This window comes from Limulus polyphemus, unplaced genomic scaffold (assembly GCF_000517525.1).
Source record: "Limulus polyphemus unplaced genomic scaffold, Limulus_polyphemus-2.1.2 Scaffold274, whole genome shotgun sequence".
In the NCBI taxonomy this organism is placed as follows: Eukaryota; Metazoa; Arthropoda; class Merostomata; order Xiphosura; family Limulidae; genus Limulus; species Limulus polyphemus.
Genome location: NW_013665884.1, coordinates 64,101 through 77,352, shown reverse-complemented (window position 1 = coordinate 77,352; position 13,252 = coordinate 64,101). Strand labels below are relative to the sequence as shown.

Here is a 13,252-nt window from a genome sequence, read left to right as displayed (position 1 = left end):
AATGATATCTTTACATGATAATACGTAAAACATTTTGGTATATATGCGTATTTATTCAAACAAAATAATGAAAACAGAGTAAACTGTAGTTTGCATACAGAGAAGAAAAAAAAGGATCTCTAATGAACTATGGCTTGTGGATTTATCTTCTCAGACTGCTGAAAATAGATGCTGGAAAACTCATCCTTGTATGCCATATAGACTTGTGAAAGCCAGCAGGGAGGAGTGTTGTGTTTCAGACATGTTAGCATTATGATGAAGCCTTTTGCAATTGAAACTATGCTGCAGGGCTATTGTCAAAATACTTGATTATCTGATAGAGCATGACCAGATGTGACAGCATGGACTGTAACAATGATGTGAGGGGTTCCAAAATCATTTTAATATAATTTATTCAACCTGACTATTACCTTATTTATAATCTTTGCATCAAATTACAGCCTTTCATAGATATTTTGAATTTCATTTTATTGAAATGGTGCAAAAACAAATATCCATGGTATTTTGATGGTGATCGAAATTTTCACCATCTTAGCACATTTTCTTCTAGCAGTTTCTATGGTCCTTCAGAAAGTTTCAATTACTAGAAACTTTCTCAACAGACCTTTCATTCTATTTTTAGTACATTTTTATGCTAAAATGATTTTAGGATTGTGTGCATCTTGTGGTACTTTTTATATGCCCTCTATGACATGTTATTGATTCTTAGAGGGTTATCTTTTTCATTACAGAAGTTTCAACTCTTCCTATAGATAGTATAAATCTGCCAAGCTGTCCCAAACTTGAACTTAATAACACATAAAATAACAGGCAGTATGATTGCAGTAATGTAAAAAAAAAAATACTTATTTTCATTTCTAATTTTTTGTGATTGTTTCTTCACACGCTATTCATGTGTGATGAAACTGTTAAAACTAGAAACAAACTAATATTGTTTTACTTAAATCCAGTTTCTTCAGAATTAGCTATGTACATGCAATCATAGTTTATTGAAAATCAATATTTTCTTGTAATTCTAAGAACTTATGAGTGAAAGTAAAGAAGAATATAAAAACGTATCAAACACACTATCTTCTATATCCAGTGCTGATTAGGCCATTTGCTCAATACCAGGGCTCAATGAGCTGGCTGGGATATGACAGTGGTCAAGATAACATTTATATAATCAGTTATATGAACAGCAACTGTTTTCGTATGAATTAGATTAAGTTGGTGAATTGTAATTTTTATCAATATTATTTAAATCCTTACACATCAGAATTAGGTTTATGATTTTTTTATTAACATCAAACTATTTATTCATTTCACTTGAATTAATGCTACTCTGATGAACCAGTAAGGTAGTCTGTTTCTTTTTAAAATTCTGGAGCAGGTCAAGTGCCCAAAGCATGAATGGTAGAAGCCTATTAGTAGGTATAAGAACTTCAGTGAAGTAAAGAAGAATGTAATAATATATCAACCACATATCTGTTATATCTAGTGCTAATGAGGCATTTTGCCCAATATCAAGGCTCCTCAGGCTAGCTGGGATATGACAGACAGAGTAGTAGTCAAAACTTGAACAACAACTGTTTCAGAGTGAGCTAGATTAAGCTGGTAAACTGTAATATCCTGTGCATGTCTAGAATTAATTTTTCATTTCCCAAGTTAAGTGTTCTTATGAAAATTAAACCGTAATCACTATTAACAAAAGTATGTTTTTAGGGTACTACTTTCCATCATTGCTGCTGTATCATTTCTGCCAAACAAGTAAAATTTATAAAGTATTTTTATTTGTGTTCCTGATTTTCATATTTGAAATGTTTGACCTAAGGTCTGTTAAATTGAGATGCCCATTATGTACAACATTCCCCTCTAAATTGTCTTTGTACTGAATGAGTTACAAAATCCACTGAATGTTACTTTGGCAAGCTTACACTTTAAGAGTCTTCTTACACTGAACTAATTCACTGCTATATGTCTACAATTGTCAAATGCACTGAAAAGAAAATATACTTCTGTCTTTATATTATTTTCTCTACAAATGCCAAGGTGACATACACTACACAGTTAGCAACTGACACAGAAAAATACAAGCTATGACTAGAGAGAAAGCAGTGAGCAGCATGGTTTGCAGCATATGCAAGTTTGCTGTGCAGCCATACATGTGCAAGGGTTAGAGAGAACTCTGGTCATTACCAGATGTTTTGGATTATCCAGGGCAAAAGATTTAGGTATGAACTCCCATTATTCTTGACATTTATAAAATATAAGGAAACATTTAAGAGTAAAGCATGCAAATAAATAAAAGTATGTAAAAATATTGAATCAATCTAGTTTTATTTTAATAATTGTTCCTAAATTCAATATTTCATACTCCAGAAAAAAGATAACACTATTTTGAAAATTCTGATTTACTCTCCAGTTTTATTTAAAGCATGTTTCTAACATCAGTACTTCAAAAGTTCTTGCTTTCAGGCAACTTGAGACAACATTTAACACACAATGAAAGGCAAGAGCTTACAAATACACTTGTTGGTAAGAGTTTATTACACAGAATGTGAAAATATCATTCTTTCTCAAATTTCTTTCTCATATGTCAAACAGTACTGCCTTTTGTTATACCTAAGTTCTTAGTCTCAATCCATTCTCATGTTAAGGCTGCAAAAACAACTGCTTCTTTTATTCTGCCTTAATATAATCATCAAATAAAGTACATTTTTACTGTTATACTGTTAAATATTTTGTTTCAATATAGTTAAATAGGAAATTTAATGATAACCTTATAAACAGCTCGTTTGGGTGACAGCAGGGAACTTTTTACATTCTTCTGGACAAAGTGCATATTCTTCCTTCCATTGATAAATATTCCTGGAAAAAGCTGTAAACACTGTTGAAAATGGTTAACTACTATGGGACAGTTTGCTTCCAAAACAGAATGAAAGTGTCAGACTAAGGCAGTCAAAGATTGTAACACTGTTGAAAATCTCTGTGCAAGATCAATTTTTTTTCCACCTACACCACTTCTGAATCCCTTTTCTCAAGAAGTCAAGTACAAAATCTAAAATATACAGAACAAAGACAACAAGTCTTTTTTTTTCAATTAGAAGCTTTCATCACTCTCCATAGCTTGAAGATGAATATCCTCTACATCCATTACAGAACTATCGTGTGATGAGTCATGATCTGCTGGGCCTGAACCAACACTGACTATATCATCTGATGCTGTAAGAAGACACAAGTTTCTTAGTAAAGTGTAATTTGATGTATAAAAACAATAACTTCAAATTAGTTATTTATATTACCTTAAAACACATTTGTAAACATGAATGAAACTATAAAAATTCATAATAAATCTTTAAGGGCTTATATGGTCACCTCTGTCATTATGTTCGTTCAAATTAAAATAAAAAACAATCATGTCACAAATCTAGTTTGCATATATGAAATGTGATAACCAAAGGACACCTGGGATGATCAGGCTATAGCAAAAATATCAAAACAGCTATAAGTTGATGTTTAATACAATACCTTTTAAATTATTTATTGAACAAAAAAACAATCCAACTTGCCTTGGAAGCATCAACAGCAGAAGACGTAAAGTTAGAAAACAGAAAAAGTATCACTAAGTTACAACAACAGCATCAGTTTTTAAGCTTTTTTCATACTTATTTTTTTATTATTGTAAACTTATTATTAAAAGGCTCTTGTGATCATTCAGTTTAATTTTTTTTCAATGATCTCTTTAAAATATATATACTACATATTCAAAACATGAATGTAAGTTATAAACATTCAAGTGTTGGCATATAGTATTGTGTCTGATTATTGAACATCATTTTAATTAATGAATTACAACTGCTGTTTCTTTTAAAGCAATTATAACTATGTATGAATTTGTTTTATTTGATGTAAACCCAATAAAAATCATTTGCGTTTCTGTTATTGAATTTGACTGCGATCTTTGGATCAAGGGACAGGATACTTATTCACTGAACTGAGCTACCATTCACTAAGTAAACTTTTCTTTTCCAGATTAGAAACAGATTATGTACCTTGGGAAAGAACTCTGCTATGTGGGAGTGGAATGTATTGATTTTTTTATGTACCTCGAGAATGAAGTTTTGTGCACATCAGTTTGGAACATAATGTTATACACAGAATTCTGATGATGTGCTGTCAGCACATTCTCAAAATGCACTCTAAAGTAAGAGATGGTGCTATGCTATACAAAATGTACCAACAGAAAAATGCAGTGTAATTTCAGGAATGCTGTCACCTAAAGATGCTGCTCAACTGAGACAATCCATTAACGAATTCTGTGTAGCTCTAAGTGAAAAATGAAGAACTGAAAGGAATGTGTCTATCACTGGAAAGAAGCTATGGATGCAAGCAAGAATGCTGGATCCTTTTCTGAAGTAAGCTCAGAGTTGTGAGTTTGAAAACTCCAAGGAAAGGTTTTCCCATGAGGAAGATGTAGCAAATGAAGATCTGCATCAGAATTCGCGTATTACATTGGAAAACCCTCTTCAAACAGTCCAGAACTCACAGCAGTAAAATTCTAGGAGGATGCCACACTAGACACCCAGCTCTGTCAGCAGTAGCATTAATTCTATTCTGCACTTGAACTGGAAGTGCAACAATAGTGTGTTCCTTCAGTAAGTTGTGCTACATTAAAAGATAAGACCACAGTAAAATGGCCCAAAATACAAAAACACCAAATGATGATATACATTACTGGACAAGGTGCCCGTTAATCGAGATTCTACTGTATTAATTACTAAGTTATACTTAATAAAATAGTAATAATGCAGCAACATCATATAGTGACTTAGTTTTAAAATAATGTATATCTTTTACTTCTCTCAATAGTTGGAATTTCATATAAGCAGAGAGATGTCAACAAATTTATAGGAGTTCAGTAAATCTCTATCCACAGTCTAAGAAGTACAGCTTGTTTACATGATATTCATAAAGTGCACAGCTGAATCCAAAGTCCTTCCAGAAAAAAAAGCAACTAACACTTGGATTTTTATTGGTTATAGTTAAAATTTAAAAATAAAAATCCACATATAAATGCAAACTAATTTTCTTTTAGTATTCAATTTTCAAAATCAAATAGTTTATTACATGGCTCATGATTTACTTGCCTAGAAATATGTTAATTATTTTTATACTTACTATGATATGGAAAAAGAGTTACATCAATGAAGTAGGTTGTCCAAGGATCCTTTTTGTCAAAATATCTCAAAAAATTTATAATGTTAAACTGCTTCATTGATATTACTTACAGGATCTGACCCAGGTTTAATTCAGGAAGAGTTAACAGTATATCAACCTTTTAAAAATGTCTGACAACTATTACAGTTACATATTAAATTTGTTAGTTATATTTAACTAGCAATATATTGCTTTATTGGAACGGTGTTATGAAATATTATGATTAACCTGAATTAGGTCATTTTAATTGACAAACTATTTCCTGGATTGAGCGTAAATTAAATTAAAATGCATATATATAAGTTTGTATATGTACATAGTATATTTTATGTTACTATGAAAATATCTTAATTCTACAAAACTTGCAATATGTATTGTTAATGACGAGTGCGAAGAGCTTTTACTCTCAAGTTTGTAAATAAATATGCATACAATTTATGTTTTGACTTTGTTAAAAAAAATCTTACTTGGATCTTGGGAGGCAACAACTTCATCTTCTTCGTTTGTGTATCTCTTGTCAATGGCTTCTTTGATTTGGTTATTAGCACCTTTAGGATCCAAATCCATTGCCCAGGAAAAGTTCATTAAGGCCAAATGTGTATTTCCTAATTTCTTGTGAACCTACAGGTGCATATTTTTCATAACATTAACAATAAAAGTGGAAAGATGTTATTCAGTGCTTAGTACCAATTAGAAGTGTGTTTATATTCTCATTATTATACATATTAATTATGACAACACAAGAAAATCACAATAAACACATTGTGATACATGTCAAATCAAAAAAATAAAGGAGGAGATTGTAAAGGAAATGAAGTACACAAGACAAATCACTTCACATAAATTCATATAATGTTCAACTAAATAATAATAAACAACTTATATAGGCTGATGTTGTTTGAAACTGAAAGTTCATTACAAGTTTTGTTGTCTAATTTCAGTTACCATATTTTATGCTGCATCACACTTGCACAAATTTACAATGATACAAGACAAAACTTTGAGTTGAAATTTGCAAGTGGATGGGAGAAGTACTGTACATTTATACACAAACATTAGTATAGAAATAAAAATATGTTCTTGAAATAGATCAGAATAATTTTTCTGTTTTGGTAAGAATTATTAAAACATTTTAAGATAACAAGGGTGCAAAATATATGTTAAAGTAAAATCCACATAAATATTTATTTAGGGGATTTAGCCTTTTACATATAAATGTAATTTTATGACCACATTTACTTGTGGCTTTAATACACCTGGTGATGGTACTGATTACCTTACGCTGTAAATAACCACATCTGAGGATATGTTGTATGCCTACTTATAACAAATCACAAATGAAAATTTTTACTAATATTTATTTACCTTCAGGACATGTTCTTTATCATTCTACTAACACATCTCTCATTAGAACCAAATTTTATACAAGTAAGTCACAGTAATACTTAATATATTGGGCTTTTAAATGAATTCAGAGTTAGCAATTATTTACTAAACAAAATATATTACCACCAGATCAACAAATTACATAATATGTTCTTTACATGTTATGCAGGGAATAAACTGAACATAGTCAGCAAATGAAAAACAACCAAACACAACTGAAAAATATGACAAAATTTTTATTCACAAGACTTGTTTGTGTATTTACTTCACTTACTGGCCAGTTTCTAAGTTTTGTTCAATGACTACAATTAGCTACTAGGGCTAAAGAAGGACTTCTTAACAGAAGAAAAGAACACAACATGAAGTAAAGCAAAATAATGAATTTTGAATTTTAACAAAGGAGTCCTAGTGTGGTACCCTATAATCCTTAGATTACCTATGTCAATGACTATTCCCAATAACATATATTAGGCAGAGAGCCCCAACTCATAATGACTTGTACAAATATCTGTATTACCCCTTGAGTCGATTTGTACATGTTTGCAACCTTTTAAACATCTGGTTTACAAGGATTCCATTAATTACATGCAAAACACCTAAATAAATTTAGAAAAATTACCCAAGTATACTTACTAATAAGATATATCTTGAACTAGTTATGGAAAGGTGAAGTTAATAGTTATTTCAATCATGATATTCGCATATATTTATCATTTAATTAATCCATAATTCACAAACTACTAATCAAGTGGAAACTTTTAGCTTTATTAAGGCAAAATCACAATACACTAAGCTGTTGACCTTAAACTGCTCTGCAATGGCTCCCTGATGTGTCAACCTCCAAGTTTGTGAATGTCTGCAGCAACATCACGGTTCAAGGATGGCAAAAACTAGAATTCTTAAGAGTATTTGTCACTATCTTAATAGAGAATAAGTCACCACAAGTGACCAAGAAGCTCTGCAACCTCATTGTATAACCTTTATAAATCTCAGATGAAGAAGTGCTGGAGAACATTTTCTGCATTCTCTTGCTATAATGTTTTCCAGTCAAACCATCCACCATATCTGGTAGGTAAGATAGATGTGAAAATTGTCTGTGACGGTTCTACAGGATTGAGGCCTGTACAAAAAACTAGCTAGTTCATTCCTACAACACTCTTCAAGAAAGAAAAACGTGAGAACACAGGCATAGTGGGGATGAGCATAATAGTTTATCAAAACTGAATCAAGCCCAAATAATTCAGTGAAAGGCCTGATAATAATTTAAATACCAGTACATTCATTGCAGAAGATACTACCACACCATAAAGTAGACATTATGTTCAGTTGTTATGTAGTTGGTATTGCAGTAACATTGTAGAAATGTGTTAGCTCATTCAGGTGGATATACTTATTATTTCAAGATGGGCATAATCATTCTTAAATTTTTTTCTTTTATAATTCTATGTCAGGAGTTCTGCAGATACTATCAAACTATAAAGGGAGTTGAGTACTGGATGACAATCCCAAGGATTGAGCCAAGAAGGACTGCCACTCATGTGAAAAGTGGCTGCCTCCCAGGAGGTAGAAGAGTTCTTTACTGATATTACCAGTGGCCTTTTAGCTGATTATTGTCCTACTGTTTCCTCACCTTTCAGTTTTCCTAACTACATCATATACTATTTTGTTTTCCAATAATCTCATTCCTTCTGGTTGCCACTTCCAGCTTACTAGTGCAGAGGAGATCAGTATCCTGCCAGGGTTGTGCTAGGTTTGATAAAAGGCTTCTCCTGTAAGCTTGTTAGCTTTGCATCTGCATTGCCTGGCCCATACATCCAGGTGATGGTCTTACAGTACAGTTGCTTTGTTTTCTATCATCCATCTTAAAACCAACCACACTGAATATTACACAGAACTGTGATAAATGTTTTTTTTTGTCTGCTTGTTGTCAAATGCAGAGCTATATAATGGATTATTTCTGCTGTGCTCACCACTGTACCAAAATTCAGTTTTTAGCATTATAAGGTTTCAGACTTAGCAGTAATAAACAGAAACATTAAATTAAGCTGAAAAACTTTGAATTAATCAAATATAAAGATGAGAAGTCTCAACGGCAATATTTTGACTAATCAATTATTATACGTGATACTAATCAATGTAATTGATGCTTATAGGTAATCAATTATGTTGATTGAGTTAATAACCCAGCTCTACTACTGTGGACAGTCTTATACAGGTGTTTTGTATCTCTTCAATCTTATCTAATCTAGCTGTGTAGTACTCATACTGATCATCATTATTGCACAACCCAGGATGGAGCAGATAATACTTTAGTAAAATATCAGAAGTGGATGTTCTTCAGCTCTATTTTCTGCTTTAACTTTCAGTACATTGATGCCATTAGTAGCTGTGTTAACATGGCTGGTGAAGTTGAGTTGTTTGTCGGAGGTTGCCCCCAGGTACTTAAGTGTTTCTTCCAGAAGCATAGCAGTGCCTATAAAAGATGGTGATGATTTTTCCTCATCAGGATATTTTTTATTGAGTGTGCAGAACATGGCTGTGGCTTTGGCAGGATTGATGACCATTACTGTGTCATTGCATTGTTTGCTTACCTTGATAAGGGGTGATTGCATGTTACTTTTCTATTTCAGCTTTGCTAGAGCCTCTGTTGTACACCATAATGTCATTAGCAAAGGTTAGCACATAGCATCTGTTTGGACTGTCAAGGCAGGCAAGATCCATGCTGCAGATGTTGAAGAGGACTGGTGAGAGTGTTGATCATCGAGGCAGATTAGTACTTATGTTGATCCAGCTTGATCACCCAGCCTCTATGCTTTATGATGCATTTTCTGGTAGTTAGTGTAACTACAACCCATCCTGCACATGTTACACTAATGCCTATTCTAAGAATTTTGTCTACAACTGGACTCAACTGTAAGCATCTTCCTCATCTATAGCTACTGCCCAGGTGTTCTGACCAGTTTTAAAACTTTCCCATGTATCAGCTATGAATTCAGCAATACTGATCCAGGTTTCTCTTCCACTGTGATAACTACCTAATGGTAGAAGAGGTTCAATTTGATAAGCAAGTCTTCTAGCTACAACCTTCTCTGGGAACTTGCCAATGGTGTTTTGTAGGACGGTGCTTCAATGACCTTTAAGATGAGAGTGGTCCTTTACAGGTTTGGGTTAGGACTTGATAAAAGCAACAGTCCATATTTCAGGGGTGCTACCTACTACCTAGCTATGTTGCTACTCTAACACTAACTTAACCAGGTTGGCTTCTGTAGGCTCCATAAAGTTGAAGATTCTTAAACCAACTGGAACTTCATCTTTAGAAGTATTTATGGCTCTGTGTATCTTTTAAAACCAAAAGATGGCTTCTATATCTGCATGTAGTTGTAGCTTGAGGCATCTCCAGCATGTCACCATGGCCACATTGGTTAATGGATCTGCACATGAAAGCTTTGAGATACTGCCATCATCACTTGAGGTGAAATATTTCAGGAAGCTTTTATAATGCAATTTTATAGTGTTATGATGTGTCCTTAATCCTTAAGTGCTAAAATAATCCACTGGGCTTCAGACACTCATAGTGAAAATAATTAAATTGTACAAAATGTAGTATACAATTTCTAAATGGTATCTACTTTTGTGAAAATACATAAGTGAGGATTTAGTATTTCTATAATTTTTAGGTTGTGAAATTTCAGAAATGGTTCTTGTAAAATATGGTTTTGAAAGAACAATAAAAATACTTTCTCTCATTCTTAGACTTTTTATTTTTTTAATGTTGATCAGAAAGTTTCATTATATATATCAACGAGTTTAACCTCACCTTTCAAAATGGCAATGCCATTAACTCTGTCAGGTTTCATAGTGATATTTTGCTAACAACATATTACTTTATTGAGACCTAATAAAACATTTTTTTTTTCAATGCATAAAGTTATTGTATTTATGTGTGGTTTAAATATAATAAAATTAATATATTAAATAGAAAAAAGATTTGTATTATCCGAATAGATTGCCTTCAGAGGCCTTAACTTACTGTATTCATTAAACTTAAATATTCTTACCTGACATCATAACAGAATATTCCTATAACTTTCAAAAACACATAACACAGAAACATTATCAGGAATGAAAAGAACATCATCAGAAGCTATAAAAATATTCCAGGCCTCTAATTAGTTAAAAATATGTCTAAACTTCATTAAAACTCTCTAAATCTCTGATTGAGATCATGAGCTTGTTTACTCTATCTGAGATTACTTTGTCTTGGAACTTTTTTTTTTTACATCTGGATGACACTATGGTTTCAGCAATATACTTCAAAAATACCATTTGTTTTATAAAATTAGATGGTTAATACGAGGTATTATTATGATTTTCAAAGTATAAAAAACATAACCTTAAACAGAGTGAAATCATGTGTTGCAGCCTTTACTACCAATAAGACATCATATTAGTGTGATATTAGGCCCAGATTGTTATTATTCTGATTATTATGGCTTTAAGCTGTATCCTCATTTCAAAGCAGAGAACAATTTAAAGTTCTCAAGATCTCCATGGATGGTAATTGTAAATGTAAGTTCAACCAATAAATTCATAATTGAACAAACAAAAGGCAAAGAAACTTAAATCTTAACCCAATCAAAAATGTGGAAATTTGATTGGGAGAAATAAATAGAAGCTTATAAGATACAGAAAATAAAAAAAACAGCTAGAAGAGTGACATTCATGGTTCAGATATCCAGAGATACAACAGAAAGTTTAAACAATTTATCTAATTTTTTATTTAAGATACAGACTAGATAAGCAATATATAATGTTAAAATACCAATTCTAAAGTATCTTTGAGAAACTAATTATTGAAATAGGATTAGAACTTTATTTTTTAATTAAATCTGAAAGATGAGTTGAGAGAGTGCACTCAGAGTAACCTGTATATCCATTGGTCCAGAAAGGGTTAAGAAAACAACAGAGCACACTTTCAGTATTAGTTTTTGACTTAAACTAATAGCTGTTTTAAATGTGAAATAATTTGTTAATCCCTCATTGATTTTGGTTTAGTACATTTCTAATGTCCTTTTACTTTAAATTTTGTTCACAAAGTGTTTGCCTAAAAAAGGCCAAAAATAACTGTTGTTAAAAGGAACTGTTCTAATAACAATGCTGAATCTAATTCTGACTCAACATGTATAGTTCATCATAGTGTTACAGGTTATAACATTTCTGATGGGTATGATCTTGTAGGTTGAAACATTTTCATGGAAGGCACCAAGAGTAAACAAGGGTATGTCTACATAATTAATACTTGAAACTGTCAGTACTTGGTGAAAATCCATAATTATGGAACTGATGAAAACAAAGACGACTGTATATTTCACAAATATTTCATTTATTATGACCATGGTTTCGTCAAGCCTGATGACACATTTACTGGTAAAACAATGGTCCTAACAAATGAAATAATTGTAAAACGTACAACTGTCTTTGTTTTCATCAGTTCCATAAAGGTATATCTTATTACTACCTTTTGCTAAACCTGATATTTTTTCCTTAAACATTTTTGAAAACATACCTTTCCTATAAGAAAATATACAAGAGATTCCTTTGGAACCAACTGTTTTATCTCCTCTAGCTCACTCAATGCCTCTTGATGACGATCAAGTGAAAAATAGATAGACGCTCTATGAAACTTGCACAGTGGATTTTTGGGATCCATGGTTACAGCTTTGTTCAAAGTGGCTAAAGATGAGTCCATTTTTTTCAAAGCATGTTGAACCTACACAAAAAATTATAGGGAAATAAAATATATTAACAATGGTTATAAGTTTTATCAAACCAAAAAAGTGGTGACAGTTAAGAATTCTGAAAGTTAGTCTTGGGCATACACATATTTAAAAGTTTTAAATTTAGGTAAAAAAACAAAACAGATTATAAAGCTCTTTTACGAAACATTTATTGTTATTCAATAAATGTAATAAAACTTTACAGTTAGTAAAAAACCCAATAAAACTTTCTCCATATCTGTTTAGATTGACTTACTAAAATTTGATTTCCAGATGGAAGTTTATGCATACAATACAAAATAATAACAATTTCTTTTAAGTAGAAAAATTGTGATTAAAACCTACATAGTATAGCATAATGGAAAATCTGCAAGCAGCTGTAAAAACTTTTTAGTAAAGAAGCGACGACAGTTACTATGAAAGCAGTCTACTGGATGGAAATAGAAGGTATCCAATTGGGTAAAGAAGTTGACTCACTATATGTTGATTCCCCATATAGCTCATGGTTATCAATTATTTTCACATGTGACTTCGATAGTTAGAATAATAGCAAACAGTAATAAATAGTTTATTTGTTGTTAAGCACAAAGCTACACAAATGGGCTATCTGTACTGTGTACACCACAGGTATTGAAAACTGTTTTTTAGAATTACATGTCTTCAGATTTACTGCTGAGCCACTAGTGGGCAAAGTGAAGTCATCTGTAGTGAGTTAAAAAATAAGAGGGCATATCAAAAGTACATTTTTTTTTCTAGAATGACTGCAGGTTGTAACAGATAATTACATTTATTTATCCTAACAATTTCAGGACTCATACCTTTTCATAAATGCTTTCATTTAATTTCATTGTTTTAGTGCTCTATAAACTGTCTAATTATGAAATTAGTGT

General features: G+C 31.8%; 1 protein-coding gene across 1 annotated transcript in view; it reads right to left on the bottom strand.

Moving 5' to 3' along the window:
* Positions 1-2,386: 2,386 nt before the first annotated feature.
* LOC106456945 (cell division cycle protein 27 homolog) overlaps positions 2,387-13,252 on the bottom strand; it is a gene marked incomplete at its 5' end in the record, with an annotated part of 73,487 nt that continues 62,621 nt past the window's right edge. Inside the window, 3 exons of the mRNA XM_022382753.1 lie at positions 2,387-3,204; positions 5,667-5,820; positions 12,152-12,355. Coding sequence (XP_022238461.1) covers positions 3,083-3,204; positions 5,667-5,820; positions 12,152-12,355 — 480 coding nt within the window. The remainder of the gene's footprint in view (positions 3,205-5,666; positions 5,821-12,151; positions 12,356-13,252) is intronic.